Source organism: Saccostrea echinata, unplaced genomic scaffold (genome assembly GCF_033153115.1).
Source record: "Saccostrea echinata isolate AGI-Se365-2 ecotype Australia unplaced genomic scaffold, CSIRO_AGI_Sech_v1 ptg000001l, whole genome shotgun sequence".
Classification (NCBI taxonomy): domain Eukaryota; kingdom Metazoa; phylum Mollusca; class Bivalvia; order Ostreida; family Ostreidae; genus Saccostrea; species Saccostrea echinata.
The window spans coordinates 30760934-30778900 of NW_026889750.1; the positions used below are offsets into that span (position 1 = coordinate 30760934).

Sequence of the window (17967 nt, forward strand, 5' to 3'; positions counted from 1 at the left end):
AGCAAGCCAGAAAAATTAGGAGTAAAACAAATTTTGCATAAAAATGACTCGGAATCTTTTATAAACATGAAAAGATTCTTTCTTTCACCAAGTCAAAGGGGTATCTGCCAAAAAAACTGGAATTTTTTGGACCAAGTTTGCCCTATTGCCATAAATAAAATGAATGTTTTTCTTAATCTTTCATTTTTTACTTTGTGCACTAGAAAAGCAGAGGTCACGTCACTTTCTCAATAACCAGACTTTTCCAATGGAAACCAGGCAAAAAACATACAGACATGTACTACTGTTGAATTTATTTTATTTGAGCCTGTCAAATTAAAATATCATGATTTGTTTCAGAAACAGTGATACACATGATTAATACACTAACTTTAAGCAGTAATGAGTCTTGTTTACATTTCCTCAAGTCAATTCTCACTTTTTTCTCCCTCGTCTTGTTGATTTTCGTCTCCCTGCATCAGTTTTGCCGCTACTTTCTTTGTTAGCTTTCTGGTTTGATTTCTTGCTCAAAATAGATGATTCTTTCGAGGATTTAGTGCCCGACTCTGATAAAGAAACTAGATCATCCTCTTGCTGTGGTGAAGCATTTTTCTTTGGCACTGGAGCCTAGTTTCAGAAAAACAAGAGGCAAATGAGAAATACTGTATACCAAAAATTTAAAATAAAATCCATTGAAAACAGAAATTTATTCCTAAGAAAGTAAAATCAATTTCTTACAGGTGATGTCACATTCCACTTTTTTGGTTTTGGAAGCCTGAAAATACAATAACACTCTGAGATTTAAAATGACCTGTACAGCTATAGAAACACATAAAATATATTTTTTTTATTATGACTGTAAGTAGAAATACGGTATATAAACTTACGGCTTGTCAGGAGAAAACATATAGATGAAGTCCTTATTTGGGTTATCTCCCTTCCTTTTAATGCAAGTTGGAGGAGCTGCAATAAAATGTAGAATCTGATTAAAAAAGACAAGTATATACACCTTATACCATCACCTTCTTCAACATAGTACTTTTGTACATGAATGATATGCAAGGTTTTTTTGTTTTTTTTTTAATTTTTGACTACTACATAATGTGTACCTGAATTGGTATCAGCTGGATATACCCTGATGGGTATGGAGGAGGGGATTGGAGAGGGAGGAATCAGGGTCACATTTTGGTCAATGTGAAAAGTTATGTTGTCTAGCACACCTAAAATAGAAATAGTATATCAAAATAAATCCATTTCATGGAAGAAAATCACATTAACTGGGTATTCAAATTAAACAGCCAGGCTCCAGGATCATGAAACAGACTTGGACTTAAGTCAGATTTTCAATCACCTCTAAAATGTTTATTAATATTTGAATTTACCTCCAAATTTGCAGAAAACAACACTTTTGTAAAGTAATATTGAAAAATATTTTAATTTTGTCTACTTGACTTTTATAGAATTTTAGTTCAACATGAAGATTTTGACTTAAGCTTAAGATGTTTCCTGATCCCGGGGCCAGATTCTTTGCAACACATAGTGTGTTGATTTCAGAACAGGATTCCTGAAATTCAAATATCAGCAATATCATTTAGAGATCATACATTAATTCTAAATTTAAACTTTTTAAGCCAACTTTAAAATAATGTTTGTTTGCCCTCTCCCAACTCAGGATGGAAAATTTGGGTCGGTAGGTAGGTAAGAAATTTTTTTTTCTTAGAAATTTCAATTTCAATGCTAAATTTTTAAATTCTATTGTTCCGAATACTAATTAAAAAAATAATTGGTTTCTGGAAGTTAAAAAAAGTGTTGAGTCGGGCCCTTTTTAACCAGTCGGTTGGGAGAGGGCAACCAAACAATCTTTTAAGGATGGCCTTATATGTACACAAAGGACACAAAGAAATTTGACAGTGAACAGAAAAAAAATACAGAACTTTTCCACCAGAAGTGTTATTACATATATTGTAGGTTAAAGCAAATCTCATTTGCTAAGAGTAAGAACAGAAATCTACGGACAGAAAACTATATTGTGTGAATTATTCAAAGCAAAACGTTCTACATTCAAAGGTAGTAAAATTAGGAAAATAATCTGTTTTCGGTGGGTTTTTGGGAAGCTGAATGGTCAGTTTTTACTTGATGTACATGAAACTGAAATACAACTGCAATGAATATAGCCTTTCTAGACAGCAACATGTGCACACATGGGTTTCAAAAGTACAACTTAATTGATTTTTTTTTTCCTTCTGACACTAAACATAATTATCTCTCTACAGTAGATATTTTAATTCTGATAAATACCAAATTGAAAAACCACTAAAGTGTACATGTAGAATATATAAATGGAAAGCATTCTTTCTCATAATATAACACAAGTGCAGCTAATACAAGTACAGTTGAAATTTGTTATCTCTAACTTCTATATCGCAGATACCATGGATATGTTTAATTCAAATGATTTAAAAGTCTAAACAACTCTTTTTTTTTAGTACATGTATTTTAACATTGATATATTGATTCATGGGATTTCTAGATCCTAGGTTCCATTGAGTTTGAGATAACAAGGTTTGTCTGTATGTGTATAATCCGACTTACTCTCTGCTCCTGTAACAAATGAAATCAATGTGTCAAGATTTTCAAAAGAAACATATCTTTATATGTAAATGAAGATATTATTATATCAAGAAACACAAACCAAACTTATTTCAAGCTATCAGCTATGACATTTTACCTGTGGGAGTGCTGATGGCCCTGTTTGTGGATCTAGTAGCTCTGGGTGGAGTCGATACACTGTCTGAGGACCCTGATGGCAAATCTGCAGAGAACTGAAGAAAGAACAAAAAGATTTTAAATCAATGAAAACCAATATAATGAACCAAATTCTTTTTGCATGTCTTCTTGGTTATCATACACAGTATACCTTTTATTGGGGGGGGGGGATCTCTAAATATTCAAGAATTCTACTGACAAGAAAATGTGAAAGACTGATGGACAGATGGAGAAAACAATATGTATACATGTAACCCTTTTTTAAAATCATGGGATTAAAAATGTAAGTGAATAGTAAAAGTGAATAAGTGGAATTTTCACAGCCAAAACATCAAAAGTGACATTTTTCCTAATGAAAATATGAAACATTGGGGCAGAACTCAAGATTTTCCTTCCCTTCATGAACAGTGACTGTGTTATAAGAAAATACTTCCTCTGGATAGGTGAGTAGGTAAATATTCCATCCTGCCACTGATTAAAACTCAATATTTTTAAAATTGTTGTTAAAATCCATGTTAAAAATTTTCCATCCCACAATTCCTTAGCTATAATATAAAAATACAGGGGCACAAGGAAACCAAAGAAAATAAAATAAACAGAAAAATTCAATGTTCTGTAGCTGCAAAGCACATGTGAATTTAAAAAAAAAAAAAAAATCCTATTTCATGAATAAATTCCATTTTCAAGTACAAAACAATAAATATCCTCCATATACACTATGATATTTATCAACAGCATTATAATTCTACAGTGAAGTTTACATGTATTGAATACAGTATATCATACTTGTACAAGGTACAAAAAAATCCTATGTCAGAATTTACATAAGGTATTTACAGACAAGGTAGGGATATACATGTATTACCCTGACAGTCAAGGGTGGGGTTTCCTCCTCCCTCTCTGTTGATTTCTCCTCTGTAGCCAGACTGGATTTCCTCCTGTTTGACTGACCAGCTCCAGCTGGGCTGTTTTCTTTGGCTTTTAAGAAAGCCTTTCTGGCAGAGTTCAATATAGCCAGAGTAGACAATGACTGATCTCTGTAATGGTAGCAGTGATAAAAACAATCAAGAAATGCATGAAACTTATCCCATCTTTCACATGTACATATATGTCTGTAAATGATTTGAAATAATAAAGTTCAAAACATTCTTCAATAACAAATGATATCCTGCAAATAGGGCTGTCACGGTTACCCGAAATAACCGAAAACCACGGTCCAAGTTGTTCGGTTCAGTTTCCATTCCATTTTTCAATTCGGGTCTGGTTTATATATTAAAATCTGTTTTATACAAAAACTGGTGTCAAAATAAAAAGAATGATGGCAGTAATAGTATTTAATAAACATCAAAACTGAAATCTACTTCATTTCATCTGCCAAAACACGTTACAAAGGATTAAATAATTAGAATGGTCAGGCTGTAGCTAATAATTGGCCCAGTAGTCCTAAACACCGATCAAAGTGTTAACGTGGTTAAGCCTTGTTTTCAAGGTGAATTTAACGTTACAGTAATAAAATAAAGATTTTTCGAGTTAAATTCATGAAAGTAAGGTTTCAAATAGATGTAAATAACTGAACCCAAAAACCCGAAACCAAACCAAAAATTTACAGAACCGACCAAACCCGAAAAATTTTGGAACCATGAAAAACCTACCTGCAAAACAGCCCATAAATATTGTTTACATGTACCGGTATATATAAATCTGTCAATGAACTTCTACCAAGAATTATCAGTTTTTAGAATGAAGCCTCTTTGATGCTCCATTGCAGTCTGTCAATGAATTTTTTTAATTGACTATGGTTTAAAATGAAGCTTTTATGCTGCTAATTTTAACAAACCATCATGAATTCATGTTAATCTTGAATATCCCATCTAGGAAAGTACATGCATTATGCAAAATAATTAAAATTTAAACAAGGGGAAACCTGTCAATGTTACAGCAAACTGGGTTTTCTTTTGTGTGAACAGTAGTGGTATTTCTCACATAAACTAGAAAACTGACCAGTCAGCAAGGGCCCCGCCGAGGGGTAGAAATATAAGGGTGCAACTTACAGAATGAGAATTTTAATTGATTATAAAAAAAATTAAACAAGAGGCCCAAGGACCTTAACGGTCACCTGAGTATAATACAACAATTTAGAGAATCCATAGAGTATAAAATGAACTGAAAGGTGAACTTCTGTTGCCCAAAAGTAAGAAAAATAGGGTGATCAGGATCAACAAAATAATTAGTATAGTATTCATTAACAGTTCATACTCTTCCCCATTTATCATTCTCACCACACAGTATATTAACAAACTATCAGTGCTTCTATACTATTTTAATTCCTTGTTGAAATCTCTTACATTGGCCTCTCTTGGTCTTCGATGAACATTTAATAAGACAAGTTATTTTTGTCTCATTTTTATTTGTCTATTACTTACAAGTCTACCTGATCATTAAAACTATGAAATACTTTTTGTATTATACAATAAAATTCTTGCATAATTCTCCTATTCTATCAACCTTTCAAGTACATTATTTACAGTGATTAATTATCAAAAGTAAATGGCAAAGGGGAATAACTCCAAACTTTTACTCTTTTTGCCTCTGATATGCCCAGGTGCAGAGAAGATTCTTAAAGAAATAATGCATTTTTACTACAGATACACTATATTCACTATATTATCAATAGAGCACCCCCCTCCCCACCGAGAAACACCAGAGCCTCTCACCCTGGGACCAGAAGTTTGCTCATCATAAGTAATCACTTTGTTTATCTGCTTAACACTAAGGAGCAGACAGGATTATTTAATAGAATTAATGCATTTTCACTATATTATAAAGAGCCCAACCCTTACACCAGCACATCTGACCCAGGGGTCATGAAATTCACTACTCTGGAAGAAGCACTCTTGCTCATCATAACTATACACTTAGCTTCTTTGCTTTTTAACCAGAATATTTTCAAACATATTTTGCTTTTTCACTATATAATCAATAGAGCCCCCCTCCCTTTTCACCAAAACCCTTGACACTGGGGCCATGAAATTCACAATTTTGGAAATGGCATCCTTGCGTATCATAACAATGTACTTAGTTTGTTTAAATAATACCCAGGGGCAGAGAAGAAGATTTTCAAAGAAATAATTCACCTTCACTATAGGATCTATATAGCCCCACCCTAGCACCAGAACCCCTGTCCCTGGGGCCATGAATTTCACAATTTTGAAAGAGGCATCCTTGCTTATCATAACAATGTACTTAGTTTGTTTAAATAATACCCAGGAGCAGAGAAGAAGATTTTTAAAGCATTACCGGAAATGTATTTTCCATATATAATAAATAGAGCCCGGCCCTAATATATATATCAGAACCCCTGATCCAGGGGCCATGAAATTCACAATTTTGAAGAGGCATCCTTGCTTATCATAACTATGTATTTAATTTGTTTCAATAATACCCAGGAGTAGAGAAGAATATTTTCAAAGAAATTTTGCTTTTTCACTTTATAATCAATAGAGTCCCCCCCCCCCAACTTTTTCACCAGAACCCTTGACCCTGGGGTCATGAATTTCACAATTTTGGTAGAGTCACCCTTACTTATCATAACTATGTATTCAATTTGTTTCAACAATACCCAGGAGTAGAGAAGAAGATTTTCAAAGATAAATGCACTTTCACTATATGATCTATATAGCCCCGCCCTAGCACCAGAACCCCTGACCCTGGGGCCATGAATTTCACAATTTTGGTAGAGGGCTCAATGCTGATTACAATCATGCCAACAGTTTGACTGCTTCACGTCCAGGAGTAAAGAAGAAGATTTTTAAAGATTGCATTAATTTTGGTTGTTTTAGCCCCACCCCTCAGCCCTCGGGGGGGGGGGGGGGGGGGGGGGGGACCATGAAATTCACAAATTTTGTTCCCCTTCATTCAGAATTGACCTTAACTTCAAAACAAACTTTATTTGCAGACAGAGTTGTTAATTAATCTCAATTTGACAGAATCAGATAATGCTTTGGATTTTCTTCAAGAGGAACATTAATTAATCCCATGGGACTAGTTGCAGTTTTCATAGTTTCCAATAGGAACATTCTCAGCAGTTATCTCTCTTTGCCCTGGCATTCATTCTAATGTAAAGATAAGGAATCTACCCCACCATCCCAGCTCCAAACTGGATGACACAGAGAACCAAACTTAGCATCAAAATATGTCTTACTGCCTCTTCAACCAACATACCAAATTTGAACTTAATTGGTCAAGTACAAAAAAAGTTACTAGAAAACTAGAAAAAAAACAGAAAATTTGTGGACGGAAGAATGACAGACGGACAGACAGACAGACAGAGTGATTACTATAGGGCACCCACAAATCCTTGCGGGGCCCTAATCATAAATACTTTCTGTTCTGAAAACTGTAGGAGATGACATTCCATTTTGCATAAAATTGACGAAGTTCAACAACTTGTATTTTTCTCAAAAGTTATCAAAAACCAAGTATTATGCACATCTCTAATATACTGTATGTACAATTGATCTGTAAATAAAAATTTCCAATCTTGAAGACTGAAGCAGGAGATATGCGGACAAATGATGTACCCTTTTGGTAGCCGACCTCCCGAAGTTAACATTTCTAGTAATTGCTAAGACAAGAATACAGAGAGAAAAAGATAGAGAATATGGACACAGATGCAAGTCCTTCAAAAACAGTTACATGTAACACGTGACCTATACACCTTCGTTTAGCATCTTCATATATACTTGAATATCCCATGACAGTGTATGGAGTTGAGTGTTTATCTCCCTTTCACTGGAGCCCAGTGACAGTCATTCTTCCATTATATATGTACATGTATTTACCTGACAATTTATAAAGTTGTCACCTTCGCTAACATGTTGACCAGGGACCACCACTTTTTCATCCTTTATGTACAGTACATGTATAATTTACATGTACCTCATTAGATGTAATTCACCATGGGTCATTTATCTAGTACACTTACCTAAAATTAATGTCAACCAATATTGATTCTATAAAACAGAGCTCCAGATAATTTTTCACATCAAAGTGTATTTACTCCCTGATTTTCAAATCAATGCAGATTTTGTTTTTCAGCAATATAATCAAAAAGTATTTTGTTAATCTATTGCTCTTTTGACATCTAATGTGATTTTTAGCTTGTTATCAAAATAAGTGCGTTTAAAAGAGGAATGTAAGAAAAAAAAAAGACAGTTTCTGCATTTATCAATTAGGTTAATGAAATTTTAAAAATTTTGTCAGCTTTTAGCTGACAAAAATCAACTGAGAAACATTTCGCTTTTTTTCACCAGAAAGACCATACGGTAGGCAAAGTTACCACGGGCACACAGAAATCCATTTAAGATTTAGGCCTATATCAACCGTAGCAAGAATTACCGAGAAAAATATCCTTCCTTTGGCCAGATAAAATTAATCTTTAGATTCTCATCCATACATGCCCCTCTCAAAATATCCAGCCCCGTTGTTTTCCATTTTGTTTGTTTGTTTCTTTGTTTTTTAAATCAAAAAATTATATACTATGTTTTGCTATATAAATTGTTGGCATCGATCGAAGTACATGTAAAAGTTTTAGAGTTACTCCCCGTTTGCATTAAAAATTGTGTGGCGCTACTTATAGCACAGGATCATGTGGAAAGCAAAGAAGCAATTATTTTTATATAATTAATAAAGGTTGTCATCGGACTTTAGATGATGTTACTGCTACAGAAAATGGTAAATATACAAGAAATGTTTAATACAGTGATACAGGATAAATTAGATACCATGCGTGTTAGGCGCAATTTTGACAATATCGACGTGTATGCGTCAAGAACGAAAATTTGGATGTTATATGAACTTTGGAAATCTGTGATATTTTCAGACAAAGAACAAGTATTTAATATTCAAATCTTTCTCTCGAACTGGAATTTGGCCTAGGTTATTCCGAATACGCTTATAAATTAAAAACTTCAAACACTGAGCTGACCTTAGTTAAATCGTACTTATATCATTGAATCCGTCATAGGCAGTATTTTCGTAGAGTAATGCTTATTTATGATTGCTAATGCATAATTGTACGCCCTATTTTAATTTTTAATGCGTATTTTGAAAAATTCAATGCATATTTCTGCAAATACGCACCTTATCTGGAGCTCTGATAAAATGTATTTCAAAGATTTGCCTTCATAATGTATCCACATTTACAAAAGCATGAAATCCATGTAAAAATAAACATATGGCACTAGTATTCTTTGTATGGCAAACCATACACTTTGTGATTTTTAGACTCATTATATACAGTCAAACTTCATTCTCTCATGCTCAATGGGACAGAGAAAACCTGCAAGATATCTGAAGATTTGAGATACTGAGGTTAAAACACATAAAGAAAAGGTGGTTGGTACTTCTAACTCCCCTCAACTTATCCATGGTATTTGAGTTATCAAAATTTGAGATAACGAAGTTCAACTGTGCAAGAAAATTTCAGTCACCTTGCAAGGTCCTTTGATCTAACACTCATTGGCAAAGGTGCAGTCTTGTTCAATTGTGCAACGGGTGCTGGGGTACTTGGCCTAAATATAAGAAACCATAGTTTAAAAAGTATAAATTCCTTGAAAAATACATATGAATTTAAAACTATCCTGAAAGACATCTCATATTTACACATGAAGTTCACTACAAGAAATCAACCAGAAGTCTCTGTCGAGACTGTAGCTCTACTGGTTTGTACTAATAATTAAGGAAGAGAAAAGCAGCACTTGGATGTGAAACTTTGCAACAGCAATAAATAGAATAATGATACTTGATTTTGTTTCTTTTTGTGGCAAGATTGCAATCAGACTAAAACTGTAGGAGGAGTAGCCTTTTAAAAGAATTCAACAGAAATTTCATTTTTGGTTACCATGGCAACATCATTAATCAAACAAGAGGTCCATGGGCCACATCGCTCACCTGAGTAACTTTGGCCATGCTGTTCTTTACCAGATTTCCCCCACTGTAATACCTATTGTGGCCCCGCCCTACCCCCCGGGGGTCATGATTTGAACAATTTAGATTCTACACTACCCCAGGATGCTTCCAAATAAGTTACAGCTTTTCTGGTCCAGTGGTTCTTGAAAAGAAATTTTTAAAGATTTTTCTTATATATTTCAGTGTAAAACTTGGATTCCCTATTGTGTTCTTCCCTACTCCCGGGGTCATGATTTGAACAATGGATGCTTCCACTTTAAGTTTCAGCTTTTCTGGCCCAGTGGTTCTTGAGAAGAAGATTTTAAAAGATTTTTCCTATATATTTCAATGTAAAACTTCCCTATTGTGGCCCCGCCCTACCCCCGGGGGTCATGATTTTTACAATTTAGAATCTACACTACCCCAAGATGCTTCCATATAAGTTTCAGCTTTTCTGGTCCAGTGGTTCTTATTTATTTCAATGTATAACTTGGATTCCCTATTGTGGCCCCGCCCTACCCCGAGGGTCATGATTTGAACAAATTAGATTCTACACTACCCCAGGATGCTTCCATATAAGTTTCAGTTTTTCTGGTCCAGTGGTTCTTCAGAAGAAGATTTTTTAAAAGATTTTTCCTATATTCTTCAATATAAAACTTGGATTCCCTATTGTGGCCCCACCCTACCCCTGGGGGTCATGATTTGAACAATTTAGAATCTATACTACCCCAGGATGCTTCCATATAAGTTTCAGTTTTTCTGGCCCAGTGGTTCTTCAGAAGATTTTTCAAGATTTTTCTTATACATTTCAATGAAAAACTTGGGATTCCCTATTGTGGCCCCGCCCTCCCCCGAGGGTCATGATTTGAATTATTTAGATTCTACACTACCCCAGGATGCTTCCATATAAGTTTCAGTTTTTCTGGCCCAGTGGTTCTTCAGAAGAAGATTTTTCAAGATTTTTCTTATATATTTCAATGTAAAACTTGGATTCCCTATTGTGGCCCCGCCCTACCCCCGGGGGTCATGATTTTTATAATTTAGAATCTACACTATCCCAGGATGCTTCCACATAAGTTTCAGCTTTTCTGGCCCAGTGGTTCTTGAGAAAAAGTTTTTTTAAATGACCCCACCATATTTTTGTCTTTTCTTGATTATCTCCCCTTGTAAGGGGACTTGGCCCTTTATTTTAACAATTTATACTCCCCTGCACCCAAGGATACTTTGTATCAAGTTTGGTTAAAATTGGCCCTGTGGTTCTTGAGAAGAAGTTGAAAATGTGAAAAGTTTACAGATGAACGGACAGACGGACGGACGGACAACGGGTGATCAGAAAAGCTCAGGTGAGCTAAAAACAATTAAGACATTTATGTATCTCAGTATAGTCTACTTGCATGCCAGTAGAAAGAAATGTAGGAAGAGTAGCATTTTGAAAGTATTTCACAGAAATTTCTATTTTTAGTAACAGTGGCAACACTGTTCATCAAAATCAAAAACCCATAAACAGAATTATGTATCTTAGTGTAGTCTACTTGTGTGCAAAATAATATTTTAATCGAACCAAAACTGTAGGAGGAGTAGCGTTTGGAAAGTATTTCACAAAAATTTCCATTTTTTGTAACCATGGCAACACCGTTCATCAAAATCAAAAACCGATATACAGAATTATGTATCTGAGTGTAGTCTACTTGTGTGCATAGTTATACTGAAATCAGAAAAAAACTGTAGGAGTAGCATTTTGAAAATATTTTACAGAAATTTATATTTTTAGTAACCATGGCAACACCGTTCATCAAAATCAAAAGCTGATAAACAGAATTATGTATCTTAGAGCAGTCTACTTGCGTGCCAAGTTATATTGAAATCAGACCAAAACTGTAGGAGGAGTAGCATTTTGAAAGTATTTCACAGAATGTTCTATTTTTAGTAACCATGGCAACACCGTTCATCGAGATCAAAAACTGATATACAGAATTATGTATCTTAGTGTAGTCTACTTGTGTGCCGAGTTATATTGAAATCAGACCAAAACTGTAGGAAGAGTAGCATTTTGAAAAATTGTTTACAGACAGCCTTACTATGGCATAAGCTCTTCTGGTCTCTGACCAGTAGAGCTAAAAAGCGTGAAATCACTTTATTGTTTTCATGGTATGAAGAGACACAAGAACTCAGGTCCTCTGCTAAATGTAAAATTTCAAATATAAAACAACTCAAGGTTTCTTCAACTATGAAATCAAATCCTCATGAACCAATATATTTCCCTCAAACCATGAAAATTTTACCCCAGGAAAATTTGTGACTTTACAGTACATGTGTCACATACCCTGTAGAACCTTGTCTCTGACCCAGGGGACTGTTGGCTGGTGATCCAGGATGCCCAGGAGGTCGAGATAAGGGGGTGATCTGGGGAGATCTAGCCAGTGGTCCTGCCACCACTGTTCTTGGGCTAGATCCTGGTGTTCCCTAATAATCAGAGAAAAAAATAAATTGATATTTGCATGTAGTAAATTAATAACTGATGAAATAAATGAAGCAAATTGTTCATATAAGGCATGACTGTATACATGTCAAATACTGTAGCACCTCAATAATTCAGACACCAATTATGTATGTAATGTACCTCTTTCAATTTGCTTTCCAAAGATTATTTTCTCTTAATCATCAATATATATATAAAGCTTTCAAAAAAAAAACCAAACAAACAAACAAAAAACCAAACATGATAACCAAAATAATCAGAAATCTGATTTTGTTTGTGATGAATCAATCCTGCTTAAGAAAACACATTGTAAACATGAAAACTAGAAATATGTCCATAGGACATGAATGCCCCGCTGGGGGTATATTAGTAATGCAACATTTTAACACAAATTGAGAAAAGTGAGGTCAAGGTCAAAGGAAAGATCAAGGTGAAAAAATATATTGATGCAGTTGAATAGCTTACATTAGTATGTATCAGCATATGAAGTTTGACACTTATTTAAGAAAAGTGGGGTCAAGGTCAAAGGAAAGGTCAAGGTAAAAAAAATATTGATGTAGTTGAATAGCTCTCATCAGTATGTATCAGCATGTGAAGTTTGACACTAATTTAAGAAAAGTGAGGTCAAGGTCAAAGGAAAGGTCAAGGTCAAAAAATGTTGATGCAGTTGAATAGCTCTCATCAGTATGTATCAGCATATGAAGTTTGATAACACTATCTTGAATGGTATCTTTAAAACTGAGCTAAACAGTAATTTAAGAAAAGTGAGGTCAAGGTCAAAGGAAAGGTCAAGGTAAAAAAATGTTGATGCAGTTGCATAGCCCTCATCAGTATGTATCAGCATATGAAGTTTGATAAAAATATCTTGGATAGTTTCTTTGAAACTGAGCTTTGAACAGAGCTAAACGCAAAGTGTGACGGAAAGACAGACGGAAGGACGGAAGACGGACATGACAAACACTATATGCCCCAGCCATATTCATGGCGGGGCATAAAAATACATGCATATGTTTATTCACATGTATTCCAATTATTTACATAGGATTTTAAGATACTACTACATTACTTAAATCAGCTAGCCTACAGACATGCTTGATATTGATGCATAATGCAATAAAGGCTCTGGACTACTTTGTATTATTACCTGAAGACTCTGTACTGTGTTCTGTTGATCTTGCTGTCTCTTTATCTCCTCTTGTTCTTCCTCAAACTTCCTCAGATCAAATTCTATCTCCTTTGCTAATTGTCTATCAGCTGACAAGATATCTATTTCCAAAAAAAAAAAAGAAAAAAAAAAGAAAAGAAATTCAAGAACAACTGTAAAAGCTATTCTTGCTTCTGTTGCACAAACTAAGATAAACATTAACAGAGGAATTTTTAAATCATTTAGAACAAGAGAAAGACATGCATATGGGTAGATGTAGTACCTAACCTTTAACCTCTGTCTTGTAGTCCTGCATGAGTTCTCTTAGATAACACATCAAGTCCTTCAGAACAGGTGACCTGTGCTTCTCCAGCTGAATATACAAGAATGTTAACCTTGTCAGATTTAAATTATACTCCTGTCATTATCCTAATCTTCATATCAATTACAGATAAAATCAAAAATGCACATTAGAAATGAATTTCGTTCTTACCATGTGCTTCAGTGATACAACAATAGGCACAATATTTTCTATAACATTCTTTTTCACAACCTGTAAAATAAAACATTTATGAAAAGACACCTCATCTTGGACAGAAGTACATATACATGACATGTAGTACCAATACTTTAAATTCTTGTAAACAATATTCCTTTAAAATAAACATATACATGTAATTACAGGCAAAAGTCTGCTTACCTGTGAAATGAGTGTTTTCTTGGCTGTTGCTATGACAATGGCTGCCATTTCCTGTTCATCTCCACCAGCATCTTCCTGTGGCTTTGTCTTCAAAGAGGACAGCTTTATTTCCTGTAGCAATAGTAGGCATATGTATGCATTATACATGTACACATATGTTAGTTCAGGGTTTTGATTGATTAATTGTTCTTATTGCAACATACATGTATGTAATAGGCAAATTATAAACAAAAAGTAATGATTCAAATGTTTTGGTATCTACATCTACTTGGAAATATGAAGTCCCTAGAATAATGCATTTAAAAATTATCTCCCAGAAATCATTGAGACACCCTCTTGTCCACCAGTCCATTATCAGTAAAACATAATACCCCATAATTTTGCAAGCAAGGTATAAATACTACAAGATATACAATAAATTACAAATCCAAGTTACAATGCCTACCTACCTTACAACTTAGAATAGCAAGAGCATCCTTGAGAAGAGCTGAACTTGCATTGTCCAGTGGTATTAAATTGTCAACCACTCCTCCCAAGATCTGAATATTAAAAAAGTTATCATTTGGGTCCATAAAAAAGAAATTTATTTTCATGAACCAGTCTGTTATTTTCTGTTGCCATTGTTATCTTTACCTCAGTACAAATCTTTGCAGTCATGTGAAATCTCTGTTCATCTGTCATGTGCTCCAGCATAAAGCAGTACAGCTTCAACCTGTCTCTAAATGAAAGGCAGGGCAAATGTACTGATAGGGAAATAAACTGAATGCTCACTCAAGCATTAACATGTATTTATGATTGATTTCAATTCAAAGTTGTTGATAAAGTCACAAGCATGTAATATTGCTTCACATTTCTTTTGTAATTTTAACAAGGTCACATCTTAGTTCAATATCTCAATATTATCCTTGCATACAGGTATATGTAAAAAAAAAAAAATAAATTGCTGGTACTTCTCTTTAGCCGTTCCATGTAATGAAAACATTTTCTTTTCTCTTTCATTCTGTGCAAATTTATTATAGGCTGGAAAAATACAGATAATCATCAGTGAACATACAAATTGATTATACATGTATGTAATTCATGTAAGAACATGTATAACATGCAAGAACAAATTGCAGAGAAACATTGAATCATACATCTACATTTACATGTACATGTATAAAATACAGGTGACTCAAGAAAACTCAAAGTTCAAGGAACCACTGAAAAAAAGAGAGAGATCGAAAGTTCGAGAGATCAGGAATCCAAAAGTTGCCCCTCCCCCTCCATGTTTATCTGTATCCAATGGTTTTCTATATCATAACTGCCTACATTTTTGATTGATTTGAAATATTTTTCTACAAATACACATAATGTAAAAGATTTTCATAACGGGACCTGGAAAATACTTTGAGAAAATTTGAAAATCAAGAGAGCAAGGTTCCAGAAACCAAGAACAAATTTGAAGAAATTTGCTAATTTTATTATGGTAAAAAAATCAGGGCCAGTGCCTGATTAAGAACATCAAGCCACTCTGAGTCAACTGTTGCAGTGACTCAGTGACTCTATGAAACATACAAATTTAAATATACATGTACATACCATATGTTCAAGTAGAACAAAATGATTACACAATAGACATGAAAATTACCTGAGTGGCCCTCATAGGCATTGAAGTGGAAGATACACTCCATGAAATGGTTAGAAAACATAGCTGGTTTTCTTTGTAACAGGACATGAATGAGGCAATACTCAGCTTAAGAAAAAGATATACATGTATATGTATGAATAAGTATGATTAGAATATATATTACCTATTTAAAGAACCCATTAAGTATGATAATCACCAATATTACCTTGCTCTTGTTTTTAAAAACTTGCAATCATTCAGAACTCAATTTGGCAAAAATGTTAATATTCTAAGCTAGATTTCATTTTCAACCTTTAAACAATTATTTACCAAATTCTGCTATTTCCTTCTTCTCATCCAGGAGAGTTGTTATAAATCGAAAGAACAGAGCTCCTTTCCATTTTAGGAAGTCCTCCTGTATGTATATGTAGAAACATCTTGTCATGTTACTTAATTTTTTTTTGTTTCTTTCACTTTTCCTTATTTCAATTGATTAATTAAATTAATTAATTAATTGATGATTGTTAAACATCAAATGATGCCTTTACACTTACCTGCAGAAGCCTTGTGATCAGGATTAGGGTTTGTTTACGGACAAGCGGCGCCTCATCCTTTAAACATGCAGCAATGGAAGGCATATACTGTTCTACTGTAGTAGTGTACCTAAAATATGAAACACATACAAAACTGAAGAAATTCTTTGTATAATAGCTACAGTTTAGCCTAAGTATCTGAAACTTGTATCTTGTATTGAAAAAAATCACTTGACTTTGAGATATTGCAGATAATTTTAGCAACTGTGCAACTTTCTGAATATCTGACATTTATACATGTAGTTTGACTTATCAGAGTTCTTTTGTCACTTACTATATATATATACACTGTAGGAAAAAAAAACAGTCATTACCACTGACTCACATGTACATGTTCTTTGACATAACCATAGTATCCAACATATTAATGTTCAAGTTAGCTATATCAAAGTTCAGCTGCTGTCTATTCAAAACACAAATCATTGCACAAGTGAAATAGAAATGATATCAAACCTAACACACAGGTCACAGAGAATGATGACTATGTTATTTCTGATGGTAGGATCTGGAGAAATCTCTAGCTCTCGAGCCAAGGCAGCCACACACTTCTTAGCTAGCTCTGCATTCTGTAGGCACAACTTGCCTTCAATGTAAATGTGGTATAATCTGAGAATGTATGATCAATTGTGAATAAACAAGATGTGTTTGTGAAACACTATGCCCCCGTATGGTAGCTTATGTCGAAGGTTAAAGTTTCTCAAATGCAAGGCAAAATCCAGGCCAAAAGATAAAAAATGTTGATACCCAAAGAAAGATCTTGTCTCGAGGAAAACACCTGTGAAATTTGAAAGACCTAGATACAACTGTTCAAAAGTTATGGTGAAGGTTAAAGTTTTTAAAATAAAAGTCAAGGTCAAGGTCAAAGTGGTTGGTATCCAAAGGAAGACCTAGTCACAAGGATTACATATGTGAAGTATGAAAGCCCTAGCACCAACCATTCAAAAGTTATGGCCAAGGTTAAAGTTTTTCAAAAGTAGGTCAAACTCCTAGGTCAAGGTCAAAGGGTCAAAGTGGTTGGTATCCAAAGGAAGGTCTTGTCACAAGGATTACATATGTGAAGTATGAAAGCCCTAGCATAAACCATTCAAAAGTTATGGCTAAGGTTAAAGTTTTTCAAAAGTAGGTCAAACTCCTAGGTCAAGGTCAAAAGGTCAAAGTCGTTGGTATTCAAAGGAAGGTCTTGTCACAAGGATTACATATGTAAAGTATGAAAGCCCGAGCTCCAACCATTCAAAAGTTATGGCCAAGGTTAAAGTTTTTCAAAAGTAGGTCAAACTCCTAGGTCAAGGTCAAAAGGGTCAAAGTGGTTGATATCCAGAGGAAGGTCTTGTCACAAGGAATACACATGTGAAGTTTGAAACCCTGGGCACCAACTGTTCAAAAGTTATGGCCAAGGTTAAAGTTTTTCAAAAGTAGGTCAAAGTCCAAGGTCAAGGTCAAAAGGTCAAAGTGGTTGGTATCCAAAAGAAGGCCTTGTCACAAAGAATACACATGTGAAGTTTGAAACCCCAAGCTCCAACTGTTCAGAAGTTATGGCCAAGGTTAAAGTCTCATAAAATTTTGCAAAAGTGGGTCAAACTCCAAGGTCAAGGTCAAAAGGTCAAATATGATGGTACCCAAAGAAAGGTCTTGTCACAAGGAATACACATGTGAAATATGAAAGTCATAGCTCCAACCAATCAAAAGTTATGGGCAAGGTTAAAGTTGACAACAGACAGACAGACAAACAAACAGACAAACAGACAGACA

At 34.4% G+C, this 17967-nt stretch overlaps 1 protein-coding gene across 1 annotated transcript in view; it reads right to left on the reverse strand.

Annotated features, from left to right (window-relative positions):
- Positions 1–281: 281 nt before the first annotated feature.
- LOC133189322 (condensin-2 complex subunit D3-L-like) overlaps positions 282–17967 on the reverse strand; it is a 35977-nt gene continuing 18291 nt past the window's right edge. Inside the window, exons 30-48 of the mRNA XM_061324717.1 lie at positions 16672–16801; positions 16180–16288; positions 15956–16040; positions 15647–15751; positions 14967–15036; positions 14650–14734; positions 14466–14555; positions 14017–14127; positions 13810–13869; positions 13605–13689; positions 13317–13438; positions 12017–12156; positions 9237–9317; positions 3611–3782; positions 2708–2801; positions 1089–1199; positions 867–942; positions 718–754; positions 282–606 (exon numbers count right to left, since the gene is read on the reverse strand). Of these exons, the coding sequence (XP_061180701.1) occupies positions 415–606; positions 718–754; positions 867–942; positions 1089–1199; positions 2708–2801; positions 3611–3782; positions 9237–9317; positions 12017–12156; positions 13317–13438; positions 13605–13689; positions 13810–13869; positions 14017–14127; positions 14466–14555; positions 14650–14734; positions 14967–15036; positions 15647–15751; positions 15956–16040; positions 16180–16288; positions 16672–16801 (1955 nt within the window). The 3' untranslated portion in view covers positions 282–414. The remainder of the gene's footprint in view (positions 607–717; positions 755–866; positions 943–1088; positions 1200–2707; positions 2802–3610; positions 3783–9236; positions 9318–12016; positions 12157–13316; positions 13439–13604; positions 13690–13809; positions 13870–14016; positions 14128–14465; positions 14556–14649; positions 14735–14966; positions 15037–15646; positions 15752–15955; positions 16041–16179; positions 16289–16671; positions 16802–17967) is intronic.